Source organism: Gigantopelta aegis, chromosome 9 (assembly GCF_016097555.1).
Source record: "Gigantopelta aegis isolate Gae_Host chromosome 9, Gae_host_genome, whole genome shotgun sequence".
NCBI classification, from domain to species: Eukaryota; Metazoa; Mollusca; class Gastropoda; order Neomphalida; family Peltospiridae; genus Gigantopelta; species Gigantopelta aegis.
In genome coordinates, this window is record NC_054707.1 from 36,797,732 (window position 1) to 36,814,394 (window position 16,663).

Below are 16,663 nucleotides of genomic sequence, written 5' to 3' on the forward strand. Positions count from 1 at the left end.
CAGACCTGTAGTGTATTGCCATTTTAACTTCTTTTTTGTTTTGTTATAAAAACTCTGCTCTTAGTCGTGTTTAAGCGTATCGTTACTGAGTGTTCTACACTGTAATTAAGGTTTACTCAGAAATTAACACCGCTGTTAACTGGTAAATTTGAATGCTTAAAATCCTACATCTTCTGCAATTAGCGTTACAACACGATAAAACCAGTAGCGTCGAGTCGACTTCGGTTACGTTAGGAAAACATGGACGATGTTTGACATATCGTCTGTAAATAAACCCACAACTAACCTATACCTCTCGGATGACACCCATGCTCTAATACGGTGTAAGAATCGTCATTTGCAATTAGCAAGGTTAATATCTCAAGTAAAGTTTTGTTTACGTTCAGACAACACAACACAAACACAGTACTAAGTGACACAAGATGGCCCCGCCCAGTCGGGAACAGCGCCAGTTTTCATTGGCTGGCGGGTGAGACGGGTAGCGTTCATAGCCCGCGAAGGACAGCTGTTCTATCGTAAATCTGCAATCGGTTCCTTCACATTAAACATGGTTGTTTCCGAGCGAACAGGTGAGTGGTTTTAGTCTGCAAATTTCGTGTTTTTAAGTTTGTAATTTTTTCGTAGACTGTGATAATATTAAATTTGAAAGTCTGAAGTTTGTTAATACTGCATTTTTAATCATTATTATACATTAGGGGTGGTAATATTTAATCAAATTTGCTTAAATGCTGTATAATTTTAAATAAGAAATATATACTGTTGTCAGACCGAGTTATTTTTAACTCTAATTTATAATCATCAACATTATAATTATCATCACCATCATCATCATTTTCATAATTATATAACTTTTTTGTGTGTGTGTAAATGATCAATGAACATATTCTTACCAGTCGTATAGCCAAGGTGTCCTTTTGTGCTGGGATGTCATTAATCATTCATTCATCCATTCATCCTTTCATCCTTTCATCCTTTCATTCATTTATTCATTCATCGTCATCATTATCACCACCATCATCATTTATCATCATCATCATCATTTTTACCAGCTTAATAATTATTATCATCGATTATATTCCAATCATGTCATCAAAGTATTGTTTCTGTTTCTAAATATATATCAGCTGTGTTTATTACTGATTAATACCAATACATATAATATTAATACGTAGTTGACTTACTTTGTAAATAAAATGAAAATAATGTTTATATTTTATATAAATTTTGTCATGAGCCTGGGTGACAAAAGAAAAGTCACGAGGAAAATAAATTTGATACGAAATGACAGCGAGTTTAATATCCTATTTTTAACCCAACAATCACATTTTAAACACACTGGCCCAGTCGTATGACATGTAGTATATACTCATTAAAATTGAGAATGTTCAGTTTGTTTTGTTTAACAATATCACTAGAGCACATTGATTTATTAATCATCGGCTATTGACTTTCACAAACATTTGGTAACTGTGACATATATAGTCTTGGAGAGGAAACCCGTTACATTTTTCCATTAGTAGCAAGGGATCTTTTATGAGTACTCTGTGACAGACAGGACGGCACATACCACATTATTTGATATACCAGTCGTGAGGAACGGGTTGAGATGTAAAGAAAAGACACATAATCAAATGAATCCACAGAAGGGGTTCGATCCAACAACCAAAGCACAATATACGACATAAAGTATAATACTGATACGAAAGAAAGAAATGTTTTATTTAACGACGCACTCAACACTTTTTATTTACGGTTATATGGCGTCAGACATATGGTTAAGGACCACAGTTTGAGAGGAAACCCGCTGTCGCCACTGCATGGGCTACTCTTTCCGATTAGCAGCAAGGGATCTTTTATTTGCGTTTCCCACAGGCAGGATAGCACAAAATATGGCCTTTGTTGAACCAGTTATGGATCACTGGTCGGTGCAAGTGGTTTACACCTACCCATTGAGCCTTGCGGACCACTCACTGAGGGTTTGGAGTCGGTATCTGGATTAAAAATCCCATGCCTCGACTGGGATCCGAACCCAGTACCTACCAGCCTGTAGACCGATGGCCTAACCACGACGCCACCGAGGCTGGTAATACTGATACGATTACACACGAACAGTGGGATGGGTTCTATTTCATTCATTCATTCATTCATTCATTCATTCATTCATTCATTTAATCATTCATTCATTTGTTCGTTCGTTCGTTCGTTGATTGATTCATTCATTTACTGACAACTGATTGGGTTGTATTTCATTCATTCATTCATTCTTTCTTTCTTTTATTCATCCATTTAATCATTGATTCATCTGTTCGTTCGTTGATTGATTGATTGATTGATTGACAATTGATTTTCCTACGTGTATACAACTGAGGTCCTTGGCAAACACACTTCAGCTGTTTCGACTGTCTGTCTAGGGCATTGTGGTGTTACTAAGCAGAACACGGTGTAGTTGTCTTTTACCTTCCCCTCTGAATGGTTAAAACTCACTCTGGGTGCACCTATCTGCCCTAAGGCTGAATCTTGCTTAACTATTATACCACCAAGATCGCTGATGTTTTTCAAAATAGCGCGCTATAATAAGTGATTTGGAATGATAATAATAATTTCCCACAAACATCAACCAGTGCCCCACGACTCTATATCAAAGAGCTGTGGTATGGGAACCGTGCGATGGTGCATATAAACGATAGCTTGCTACTAATGGAACATGTATTTAGACCAGCCCGACTGAAAACTGCACCAAATAAATATAATGGTAAAGATAATAGCTTGGGCTTTTTCATTTATGGCGCCTTAAAATTATTAATCCTCCCTCCCCCATTTTTATTGAATTATAATTTCAAAATTGTCGGACTCAATAACAACTTCCACCTTTACCTACCCCTCCCGCCCCTGAGACTAAATCCGGGGTGGGTGTGCTGAATCATCGGGATATGGGCACGTTAAACGAGTTCCCTTCCTTCCTTCCTTGTAGCAACTTTCCTGTAAAAGACTATTATGTCAGAATTACTAAATGTTTGACATCCAATAGCCGATGATTAATAAAGAAACGTGCTCTAGCAGTATCGTAAAACGAAAAAACCCCACACAACGTTTTAACTTTAAAAAGAAACACGCCAGGAAGAAAGGCGCCAGTACAATGTTGATAGGGAATATGTCAGGTTTAAAAAAGTGTAAATCGTTTCTCACTGTTTGTGTGAGCAATATTTCATCGTGCTATACACCATGTCTCGCCTCTGTGCCTCTCAACAATGAGATAACAACTTAGGAACTCGCCCTTGTCTGCCATTGTCATTAGTATATTCAGTATCGCGGCTTGGCGAGTCACCCTATTGATTCCCATTACTCAGACTTGTGGGTAATAATTATATGGGCTGGGTATGTTTGCTTAGGGTTTTTGGGGGATTTTTTTTGGAAGGGAGTGTTGGAGCGTAAAGAAGATACATGTATATAGGGTGTGGTTTGGAGTAGGTGGAGCGTTGTGTTTATACTTTTAATCATCATCTCTCTTGTTCTTTTTTTAAAGAAAATGTATACGGTATCTACTGGAGCATGCGAGTACACTTTATATAGGTCGTATGATGACGACTTAGGTAAAATTAATAAGGAACACAGATTGTTATGGAGGAAATGGTTTCGGGTATATTTCTGAATACTTCAAACAAAGTATCAGAGCTGATCGTTGCAAGTATGCAATTCTTTGCTATGTTTTTATGTTTTCTCGTTTCGTAATTTAGAGAAATTTGTAAACAAAGAGGAAATGTTCCAGTTGGCTTCAGTAATACTAGTAATGGGGCATCGGTTAAACTTGATGATGATGGCCATGATGATCATGATGATGGTCATGTCCATGGTGGTGATGATGGTCATGGCCATGATGATGATGGTGGTCATGGCCATGATGATGGTCATGGTCACGATGATGGTGATGGTCATAATGATGGTCATGGTCACGATGATGGTGATGATAATGATATAAATTATGTTTTGCCTATTATACATTTGACGTTCAAATACGGTAATTGGTACGCAACTCGGCTGTTGGATAGACTTTAATCAGCATTAGAAGAGAAACTCGCTAATATCACATGAAATACTTCTGATTAGCAGCAAGAGTTTAACCGATTATTAATATATCAAAGTGATCCAGTGGTGTCGTTAAACAAAAGAACATTTTAACTTTAACTTTTTGTAATTGTATGTTTCCTCTTTTATTTGTTATAATTATTCAATTTCAATTTCTTTATTTCGGCGTGGAGCGCGTGGCTCATTAGCACACACAAACACAATAAAATACACATTTTAAATGGAGTTGCGTGCACGCAGGCACTAGCGAAATATAGATAACTGATAATAGTCATAGGTAAGGGGAAGCTTTGGAAACCGTGCACCCACTGGTCTGGGAAAATAAGGCACACTTGTCAAACATTGGCATTATATCCCAATTTTTTTTTTTTTAAAGTGCATATAAAAGACCCCTTCTAGCTAATGGAAAAGTATAGAAGGTAAAAAAATTACCAAACATTTGACACCTAATAGTCAATGATAAATAAATCAATGTGCCCTAGAATTGTTTTTAAACAAAACAAACTTTAACTTTTAGGAGTATTGATGCCGGTCGTTTATAACAGAGATAACGCAGCTCAACAATCTGAGGCATCATTTGTCTTGTAGTGGCAGCAAAACTAGGAGACTTGGCTTTGAAAATCATTTTTTAATTAAGTCCCACCGCGCGTGTGTGCACTGGGATCACTTCTAAACGGACCGAACAATCGGTTTCCCTTCCCGTGGATCTTTTAATTAATACATGGGGAAACACCATCAGGACGTCGCCGACATCTGACATGTTACGTCACGCCGAGGCGTCAGCCACACAAAACAGCCCTTTCAAACACCCGGGGACACCCACTGTGAACGGAGAGGTACGGAAATTGTATTTCCACGCCGACCGGAAGAATCGGATAACGACAATGGCTAAACACACGAGACCATTACGACAATTACAGGACATAGAATGGATTACGACAATGTGGGGGGAAAAGGTCGGGGTCACTTAATAAAGGCGGGGGTAGGTGGTATTGTTAGTGGTGTGTCTTGTTAGAAAATAAACAAGTTAAGACTTGCTAAATGCTCGTCTTCCCATCTTAGGGTGGTAGGTACTGGGTTCGTACCCCAGTCTAGCCTCCAGTCTAGAGAATGTGTATATAGGCCTACCGATATGGCTGGTTATGTCACAGACATAAACCTGAACCAGTGCTGCACGACTGATATATCCAAGGCCTATTCTTTTTGGAACTTCATTCATTCATTCATTCATTCATTCATGTATTTTCATTCATTAATGTACGTTCATTCATTCATTCATTTAATTATTATTTCATTTTATTCATTCATTCATTCATTCATTCTTTTTCTTTTTTAGCCTACGTTTGCAAAATGATCCAGCCAGGTGTCATCGTCATTGCATTTATTTTGTGCGTGTTTCCCTCCGGCTCGGGAGCGGGCCCTACCAGTCACTGCCCTCCTTCCCAGTACTTCAACAGAGCTCTTCTTGCGTGCATGGAGTGTTCGAAATGTCCCATCAACCAAATAATTCGCAAGCCATGCCTAAAGAACAGGGATACAATATGCGGACCATTCAAAGAATTCAACAGATTCCATCAAACACCAGAGGACGGGAAACTCTCCCCTGAATACACACACGAAAGAAAGCACAAATCTCGTGGTAACGGGTCGAAACACCATAAACATCATCATCACGACCATCCAGCTGGCGGCACTGTTTCCATAGCTACTCCGAAAGCACCCGAGATTTCCCGAGCCACCGTCGTGGACATGACGTCATTAAAAACGACGGAAACTCAGTGGCGCACTCTGGCGCTGGGATTGATCGGAATCTTGTGTCTGGTGTCCGTCTGTCTGCTGGTCTTTGTGTTCGCCGTCTACTACATACGAGTTAGACGAGGAGCTGAGGAGAAGCTGGAGTTTAATTCTGGTAAGTGAAAAATAATCTACATGTTAAAGAAGCATTTACCAGTTGACGTACTCTAAACTTGTAAGAGTCTTCGAGAGCGTACCTAGACAAACCAATCGCTGGTGCTCTTATAAACTCCAGTTTTATCCACTGCTCTGTTACGAGAGACAAGACGCGTGTGTGTGTGTATGGGGGGGGGGGGGGTATTTTTGTGTTTATCTATCCTGGGTATGTGGTTTTGGGATTGGGATTTTGCGTTGTCTTTTTGTTGTGGTTTGTTTTGTGGGGGGTTATGACACGGCTACACAGGTATACAACATATAAATACAGGTGTCATGGTGTAAGCCTACATTCTCTTATGTGGAACAAATTTGGGTTTAGCCATTTAAAAAAAAACAATTTGTATGTAGATTATTTCCTTGAAAATTATTAAATGTGGTTAATTTAAGGAATATTATATTAGCCAAACACGAAATGTTAAGCCACTTTTAATAATAATAATAATAATAATAATAATAAATAGCAATTTGGCAGTTGGCTAATTTGGCAATGCACAGCGTGATCCCCGACAAGGGAAGGGAGTGGGACGGGGACAAGAGACGAAAGCGATCTAACAAGACAAGGGATCCAGCAGAAAAAGAACTAGTGGCATGGGAGGCAAGGATGTTGGAGGTGGGGGGAGGGGGGGGGGGGAGGGGATGTGTGAGACAAGGAAGGATGGAAGGATATAGCCGGATGGAGCACAGGCCGTTGGCCATCAACATCTTTCATAATGAACATGCAGATGCTGAACTTTCTTAAACTGTTATTTATTCGTCGAGATAACCCACCCGTTGGTAAATATTTTGAAGTTCTCGGCCGGCACGTAGATCTGTGAGATGATATGGAGATAAAGCACGGCGTTTGGTCGTTACCGCGGTCTGTGAGTGGCCGTGATGAAGTGAAGAAAGCCAATTTAATGGAGAGCGAGTCAGTAAATTTGTTCCTAGTCGATATGGCCCGTCAAGATAACGAGATAATCCGCGCGAACTCGGCGTTTAGGTCTTACCCTCAATGCACGAGTATACTTCTCAAGAAAATACATGCATAATACATTAGTTTACTTTAATAATTTCCTGCGTGCGTGCTCGAGTGCGTGTTGTATGAAAATAGTTGTGTGATGTGAAATCGATCTGACTAAAAATATATATTCAATGTTTAAAAAAATAAATAAATAAAGACCCTCTTATCTTCTAATAAAATACCTTTTTAACGCACACACGCATGCACACACACATACACACACACACACTACCACCACCACCACCACCACAATCACGTTTGTCGTTCAAAACCAGTTCCCCACGAATAGTATTACAAAGGTCGTGGTATGTGCTGTCCAATTTATGGGAAAGGACGTTTTAAATGTATCTTGCTGCACTAGTATTGTTAGAAGTATATTAATGTACCGACAGCGGGGGTTTTCTGTCATTATCAACATTAGTGTTGCAATAACTACGTTTGACACAAAATAGCCATGTGCACCCCCCAACAAAATAAATGATAAATAATAATAAATAAATAAATAAATAAATAAGGTACATTGACTTGTACATGATGTACAAGATATATTTTTATGTTTATGGTACTGGTATTTTGGCGGGGCGGGACGTAGCCCAGTGGTAAAGCGCTCGCTCGACGCGCGGTCGGTGTGGGATCGATTCCCGTCGGTGGGCCCATTGGTCTATGTCTTGTTCCAGCCAGTGCACCACGACTGGTATATCAAAGACCGTGGTATGTACTACCTTTTCTGTGGGATGGTGCATATAAAAGATCCCTTGCTGCTAATCGAAAAGAGTAGCCCATGAAGTGGCGACAGCGGGTTTCCTCTTTCAATATCTGTGTGATCCTTAACCATTATTATGTCTGACGCCATATAACCGTAAAAAAATGTGTTGAGTGCGTCGTTAAATAAATCATTTCTTTCTTTCTTTGGTATTTTGGCGTGTTTAGCCAGAGGCATGTGTGTATGATATAGTATTGTTGCAAAAATACTCCTTTTTTAATAAGCAAACAAACAAACAAAAAGTCGAACATGAAGTTGTTGGGTGGGTTGTGTGTGTGTGTGGGGTGTGTGTGTGTGTTTCTGTGAATGAATATACAACAACAAAAATACGCGCCTATAACGGGTTATTTAAAAAACCCACCTAAAATCTGTGGTATTATTTTTGTCGGTGTGTATAATTATACAGTTGTTAGTTGGTTTTGCTCGTTATCGAGACAGTCACTAAAACGCGGACTTTTCCGATAGACGGCGACGATGTTATCGTTGGTGTACGCTTGTCTGTGTACATTTGTGGACGCTCGTCGAGGGTTGTCGTAATTTAGTCGGATGTCGCTACAAGCTTGTTTAGCTCTGTGCTTTCAGTTCTGATAAAATGTTTAATTTATTACTGTCAGCTGTGGGCTGGAATTCGTAAAGACATTTGCATATATTTTATAATATATATAATACTTGTACTAGTAACACGGCTATAGTGAATACAGTTATAGAGGGGTTTTAGGTTTTGTTATTACACCTACACATTTTGTAGACTACACCTTTTAGATGTTAGCTGCAATTACAAGTAACTGAAATAATGAAAAGCAATGGGAAAAAATAAAGTTAAAATAAATAAATAATAATAAAATAATGAAAAGAAAAGTAAAAACTAAAACTAAACAACCAAACAACCAAACACATGAAAACTAGCATACTGAATAAAGTAAAATTTAACAGTGGTAGACAGATTAGGGATATTTTAAATATTCATTCCCATGTGTAGATTAGGGATATTTTAAATATTCTTTTCCATGTGTAGATTAGGGATATTTTAAATATTCTTTCCCATGTGTAGATTAGGGATATTTTAGATATTCTTTCCCATGTATAGAACAGCACATGTGGTGTATTATTCATGAGTCACTGGTTGGAACGGAAAACTACCCACTGTATACAGGTAGTACCTTGCCTATGTAAAGCGAGATAGCGGCTGGAGGGGGGGGGGGGGGGGGGGGGGGGGGGGGGGCACGAGTGTGGGACTGCACTTCCTCCCTCGTTAGGCAAGGCCCTGGCATCGGAATTGGAAGGAAGGAAATGTTTTATTTAACGACGCACTCAACACATTTTATTTACGTTTATATGGCGTCGGACATATGGTTATGGACCACACAGATATTGAGAGAGGAAACCCGCTGTCGCCACTTCATGGGCTACTCTTTTCGACTTTTATATGCACCATCCCATAGACAGGATAGCACATACCACGGCCTTTGATGTACCAGTCGTGGTGCAATGGCTGGAGCGAGAAATAGCTCAATGGCCCCACTGACGGGGACCGATCCCAAAGTGACCGCGCATCAAGCGAACGCTTTACCACTGGGCTACGTCTCGCTCTCTTAAGAATTGATTCTATTATATGTTGCCTCTTAAAGGGACATTCCTGAGTTTGCTGCATTGTAAGATGTTTACGACTAATAAAATATTTCTGCGATTAAACTTACATATTAAATATATTTTCTTCTTTAGAATATCAGAGTCTGTATATTCAATGTGTTTCTGGTCATCTTAATATTTGTAAGAAGCCCAAACTGGATTTTGATTTTAGGAAATAAAATGAAATTTAAACTAGTACAACTATTAGAACGATCAGAAACACGTTTAATATACAGCCACTAATATTTTATGCAGAAAAAAATATATTTGATATGTAATTACAATCAATAAAAAGTCTCTGTTATTTGATAACATCTTAAACATTGCTGCAAACTCAGGAATGTCCCTTTAAGACTTGCGCTCTAACCACTGGTCCGCATCATCCACTTTGACGTGTTTCTCTAAATTATCCCAGCTAATAAAGATAATTTAAAAAGTAGACCGGTGACATGTCAAGACATCGCAGCGTCTAGCGTTACGACACGGGACCATTAATGCCGGCTCCACACTAAAATAACTGGTTGACGTGTCCGTGGGAATTCGGGTGACTAAATTATCGCAAAGTCATATTGTCTAGACCAAGCTAATTTTTAATTCCTGGATTGATCAGAAACATATGGACAAGTTTATAGATTCCATAGTCATTTCTGACATATATGCGAGAGAGAGAGAGAGAGAGAGAGAGAGAGAGAGAGAGAGAGAGAGAGAGAGAGAGAGAGAGAGAGAGAGAGAGAGAGAGAGAGAGAGAGAGAGAGAGATAGATAGAGATGACTGATTGTTTTTTGGTATTGAAAATTTTATTTTTAGGATGTTTCACACAAAAGAAGTAAACTATTTTATGCTAATGTTAAATATTGTTTAAATTTTCAATGGTGGGTGGGCTATATGAACAATAACTATTTAGTTTGCCATGATTCAACACCTGTTAGTTGTTTTAAATATAATATAGTGAAAACTTGAAATAGGAAAATATCGTTGGAAGACAATTATTGCATGGGGAGCGACTTTTATGAGTCAATCAGGTTATAACGGGCATTTAAACAGAAAGGCCTTCCACTGGTAATAATTTTTCGTGCAGCTTTTAACGTATATTATAATGTTTTAAAAGTGAGATTCTTTGAGCGCCGAAAAGGGATTGTGATATAACGCAACACGAGTTCTAAAACCGTCCTGGCACCACCATAAAACACAAATATATTTGCATTCTCAGCCGTATTCTTTGGCACAGTGGTTTGAAAAACAGAGAGACTTGTGGCACGGTATGCGGTGTATAGACGCCATAATCACAACTAATTAGAAAGGGTATTCAAGTTTATCTCGCAGAACACACGTTTCCACATAGCTGGCGTTCTCCATAGTCTTTACGACTATAGTTACATGAAATAAAATAATAGACGCTTTTGGTATGTTTTAGGAAGGTTATGTGCCTTTAACGACACACCAGCGTAGTTTCTTTTAACAGCGGCTGTTAAAGGAACATTTCTGACTTTGTAGTCATGGCAACATGTTTTTAATTAACCTAACTTGTTTAACTGTTAAAGTTACATAATATTATAGGTACATCTTTTTTTCTCTCTTTGTTCTCTCTTTGTCTCTGTCTCTGTCTCTCTCTGTCTCTCTCTCTCTCTCTCTCTCTCTCTCTCTCTGTGTCTGTCTCTCTCTCTCTCTCTCTCTCTCTCTCTCTCTCTCTCTCTCTCTCTCTCTCTCTCTCTCTCTCTCTCTCTCTCTCTCTCTCTCTCTCTCTCTCTCTCTCTCTCTCTCTCTCTCTCTCTCTCTCTCTCTCTCTCTCTCTCCTTAGAATATTAGTGTCTGTATATCCAAATTATGTTTTCGGTCGTCCCAGTCTCTAGTAGTTCAAATTTTGTTTTTAATGTATTACTTGTACAAGAACGTATTTTGTTTGGGGCGGGATTTAACTCAATCGGTTGAGTTCTCGCTTGACGTGCTTGTGTCGCAGGATCGAACCACCTCGGTGGATCCATCCAGCTGATTGGGGTTTTTTTTCTCGTTACAACTAGTGCACCACAACTGGACAAAGGCCGTGTTATAAGTTTTCCTGTCTGTGAGAAAGTGCATATGAAAGATCCCTTGTTGCATTAGAAAAAAAAAATGTAACGGGTTTCCTTTGATGACTACGAATCAGAATTACCAAATTAATTAATCAGTGCTCTAGTGGTGTCGTTAAACAAAAACTACTTTTTTTCTTCTTTTTAACCAAACCCGAATATTTTCTTTGTTGTAATTTCCTTTTCTGTTTTTCTTTCCTGCTTTTATTATTGATTAAAAATACATATATTATAAGAAATAAAATACCAACTGACCGACCGACTACCAGAAAGGAATTCCAGATTTGAGTTCAGAAGTCTTACAAATATAACCCCTCGAAAATATATACTTCATGCTTTGCCTCGTCTACCATTTCGCAATGTTGAGTGTGTAAGTGAGTATTTTTAACATGCCCATATACCACTAAGGTATCAGGCATGTCTGTCGCAGGCCAAGTCTCTGGATAGCCAGTGGCTTGGTTCAGGGCAGAATAATATTACTAAGGGACAATTTATATTTTTAAACCAAAATTGGAACTAGGGACTTTAATAATATTTAAATTTAAAAGCGCAAGTCCAAAAATAAATAACAATATAACCCTAAATAATTTTAAAAATAAATATTTTAGACGCCAATTTTTAGAGCGGGCAGTTCAAAAAGATAAAATTAATAAAATATAAATTACAATTAAGAGAAATTTAAGCCCAATATTGATCATTCTTTTCTATTTCCACAGGTGTTCTGCGACAAGAGGACACGTACGTTCGGATAGAGCCTTGGCTACCCGAGGAGTACATCTCATCAAAGGGCAGGTCACCAACAGAGCGAGGAAAGACATGTTTTTATCCCGGAAGTTACAATGAAACCGGAAATTATATTTCATCCAATCGAGACTCACAGCACATATCGTCCATGGTTTTACAGACTTTCTTATTGGACAATACCGAAGATGAATTCAAAGTTGTCCCAGATTTCGAAGACTCTTCTTTAGATCACGTGAATATGAACTGACCAACAGATGAAAATCAAGGAAATATTTATTGAAAGGAATGTTTTTGGAGAACAGACGCAGAATTCGAGGAATTTGCATTCCGGTTAATGTGATATTTGTACAGACAATTTCTTAGTGTGTTTTTTTTCTTTTTTCTCTCATTGGAATACTAAAGATTTGAAGTAGTAGTCGTTGTTACGGAATTCTAAACTTGACATATTTTGATGCTTACCTACGTTGTACAACGACTGGCGAATTGGAATCTGGATGCAGCAGTATAGTTTCTTGAGAGTGTTGCTAAATACAAAAGATCAGATTTTGATATTGAATGAAGCGAATCGTTTTGAGGTTGTTAAAAAATCAAAACAAGCCTGGACTGTGTTAATATATTATTAACAACAGCGTGATGTCCAGAATATTGATCTGAATGTGGCTGCGACTTACAATGTCTTCTAGCTTTTGATTCTGTTCCAATACCTAGATGCTGAACTGAACATCTTATGTTATTCTGAAGGTATTTACATTTTTATATAGTACCATAGTTAAACTTTGTATTTTGTATGATGTTGAGACATAAAAAAGGACCTATTAATTTTTGTTACATATAAATTTTGTTCGATTTTGTACTAATATGAAGGTAAAATGTTCATAGATATCATTTTATCTGGAGCCGTAAGAGTGAATACATGTAGTTTTTGAAGGGACATACCCTAGTTTTTAAACACTAAGGCATATTGTTGACTATTAGAGCTAACTAACTAAAATCATACTTTATTTAGATTTTATTGTTTGGATTATCCATTTCCGCACATTCCAAGTGTTTTTGGTCATCCTGGTATTTTTAATATCACAAAATACGAACCTCATATTTTTAAAAACGCACATGCGTCTCAGAAGTAACAGTTATAGAGTCGAGTTTAGTCTATTTTTAGAGGATATTTCACCATTTCAAAGTCACAGACTCGTGTTTTACTTAATTGTAACTTTATCCAAATATGTTACAGATTTGTAGATTAGCTGAACTTAGTGTTAGTTTTCACGGGTTGAAACTAGGGTCTGTCGCTTTAAATCGACCTCCCCCAACTAAAAGATTTTCAGTATATTCCCAGAAACACATTTTTTTTAGGACTGACATGTTGAAATAAAGAATTTGAATTTGATTTAACATTACTACATGTCTAATGTTTTATGACTTTTGTAGAAGTTATTTATATCATTTAAATTGTAGACTGTTTTGCAAAAGACATTAACTAAATAATCTGCTTCTGTTTTTATTGAAATATTTCAACGACGACAAATCAGAATACAGGTACACGTACTTTTCTTCATTTTCTTTTCATCTGGCTGCATGTTCATGTAAAATATCCAGTCTGATTTGACATCAGATCTTGTTTCTTCTTAGTTCCGCTGTCATGGTTTAAATGTTCAAACAGGAAGACACCCTTGTTTTGCAGCATTAACTGCAATATCAAAAGTTAGGTTCACTTCAAATTTTGACCCGGCCGGATGTTATTTAGGTATATAGTGCAGGCACGGCGGAATCAAGTAGATAGTGGGGAGCTGACTGAGATAGATGGCGCAAAGCAAAGTTTTAAAGGAATTCGGGGTTTGCTCCCCCGTAAACTTTTGAAAACTAGATGTCCTGAAATGCAATTTCCTGCATTCTACAAGTAAAATTCATCTCTGCCTTAAGATTTACTACCAATATTTTTTATTAAGAATTATGGGGTGGGGGTGGGGGGGGCTAGAGCACCCCTGCTTCACCGTGCCTGTAGTGCAACCTATAACTATAATCTACTGCGGAAGTAACACGACTGTTCATTATTTTGTTATTTTATTTCAGGTTGCCAGAATAATCCAGTTGGCTGACACAGACGAAAAACGTCCATGAGAACATTGGCATCAACGACGAATTACTGGCGCCTGCAGTTTCTACCAGCCAGTGTTACCATTCCACGTCACGTGACATCCACACGTCATAGATGTAATGATTTATCATTCAAAGGAGATGGCTGGCGACTAGTCAGCCTGGATATTGTCTGTTAGTAATTGTTTTCAGAAATATGAAATGTTCGTTCGGTTGGATTCTGTGTATTAAAATAAGACTGGTTGCTGGCACCGTTTTACACTATGACGCGTTGCAATATTTCTTGTTCAGTTTGTGGAGTCATGTTGTGTTGACCCGCAGGGGTTCCGTCCCAAAAGACAGATGTCCCAAAAGAAAGATGTCCCATAAGACATACATCTCATTTGATAAGACAAAACTGTTTATTTGGGAGGACACCGTTGTGGAACTATGATCAAGTTTTGTATTTTGTAACGTGAAAACAACTTCCAGAAGCACACTATATAACATGCATATATGACCGTACATGCATGCATGTAAACACACACACACACACACACACACACACACACACACACACACACACACCACCGCCGCCGCCACCACCACCACCAACACATGGCAGTAATATTAATTGTTATTATGCTGGAACATACAAGACGTTGGTTGGAGCTGGGGCCTAATTCACAAAGGTCTCTTAGGCTCTGCTAGACAACAAAGTATCCTCTTTGCAAGTCTTTTAGCAATTCACTGCGAGATCGCAAAGTTGCGAGAGTTTAGTGAATTAGGCCCTTCGGTGTCTACAGAGCACTATTATTCACCAGCTGGTATCTACATTTAATGACTAAAGTGTGCTAAATATCATTTTAAAAAAATATTGTACAGATTTCATTGTTATACATGTATTTTTTAATAATTATTTGATGATACTGAAAATGACCTTGCTATATGTTAATAAAATTATTTTTTGAAGAATACTTGTATTATTTTTTAATGTAGCATTTGGTTGTTTACATTGTTGTTTTGTTTTGTTTTTGTTTAGTTTTTCTTTTGTTGGGGGAGGAGGGGGGGGGGGTGTTGCGGAAGGGATTGTTTTGGGGGTTTTCGGGGATGGAGGTTGTGGAGTGGGGAGTATACTTGCACAATGACGTTTTTATACGGCAACTACTTACCTCATTTGTCTATCTGGTGAAAACAAATTGTCATCTGCTCCAAAAATATTTATCGTATCCGCCCCTGCGTACGGCTGTGATTACTTGGGGAAGGTGGTACGATATCAGGAGAGGATGGGACACAATCTGTAGTGGTAGGGGCACAGTTTCTTGTGAGAGGGGGCACAGTTTCTTGTGAGATGGGGAACAAGCCAGATTTTTATATTTATAAATATAAAGTAGGCCAAAAAACGTACATTTTCGTCCTTGAGTGGGCGAGGAGAGGACATAGCCATAAGCCCAACCCCCCCCCCCCCCCCCCCCCCTCTCGCCCTCCCTCTTCGGTTCCTACAAGCCTACATATTAGCATATTTCACAATACACAAACACATAAACACAAACAGGCGTCATAGATTAGGCCTCATATTTTGCAACAAATGTGTAACGATTACAGAAGTTTGTTTTCGTCTGTAATATCCCATTCGTAATGTTGCGCGGTGAAGTTACACTGGAATTCGTGTCACTTGTCGCTTTATGTTTACAATTTCCTTTTGTAAATATCGGTGCAGTGAAGTAATTGTTATTTATTTACGTCAGATTCTCTTTCCGTGTTCCCACATGGTCGCCATATGTTTTGCTAGCGAAGGGAAACACCAACACATGCTCAAAACTGCACTTAATGGAGTGGCATAGCTCAGGCGTCGATCCAGATGGAAGGGCGCTGGGGTAGCACCCCCCCCCCCCCCACCCCCACCTCGAATTTCGAATTGCCCCCAAAACTCCAGTGTGTAGCAAATTAATACAATAAATTTAATTGTGTTTAGGTGTGGTCATGTACTACCTACGTCAGCGTGGTGTTTTGTGGGCGTATTAAGTTTGTTTTGACGCCACTAGAGCGCATTGATTTATTAATCATCGGCTATTAGATGTCAAACATTTGATAATTCTGACATATTGCCTCGAAGAGAAAACTCATTACATTTTTCAGTTAGTAGTATGGGATCTTTTATGTGCACCATGCCACAGACAGGATAGTACGTAACACGGTCTTTGATATACCAGTCGTGATGCACTGGCTGGAACGAGAAATAGCCCAATGGGCCCATCGACGGGGATCGATCCTAGTTCGACTGTGCACCACTGGGCTACATCTCGTCCACTTTGGGTATAATACACGTTAGTGTACTTTTGAATGTTGTAGGTG

At 38.6% G+C, this 16,663-nt stretch overlaps 1 protein-coding gene across 2 annotated transcripts; it reads left to right on the plus strand.

Annotated features, from left to right (window-relative positions):
• The first annotated feature begins 481 nt into the window (after window positions 1-481).
• LOC121382023 lies at window positions 482-15,280 on the plus strand. Of its 2 annotated transcripts, none has more exons than XM_041511489.1 (4): window positions 482-569; window positions 5,420-5,992; window positions 12,208-12,976; window positions 14,306-15,280. In XM_041511489.1, the coding sequence occupies exons 1-3, from the start codon at window positions 548-550 to the stop codon at window positions 12,480-12,482; spliced, it is 870 nt and encodes a 289-aa protein (XP_041367423.1). In that variant the 5' UTR covers window positions 482-547; the 3' UTR covers window positions 12,483-12,976; window positions 14,306-15,280. The 2 variants fall into 2 exon arrangements, with proteins under 2 accessions (XP_041367423.1, XP_041367421.1); XM_041511487.1 differs by lacking the exon at window positions 482-569 and adding an exon at window positions 3,077-3,685.
• The last annotated feature ends 1,383 nt before the right edge of the window (window positions 15,281-16,663 follow it).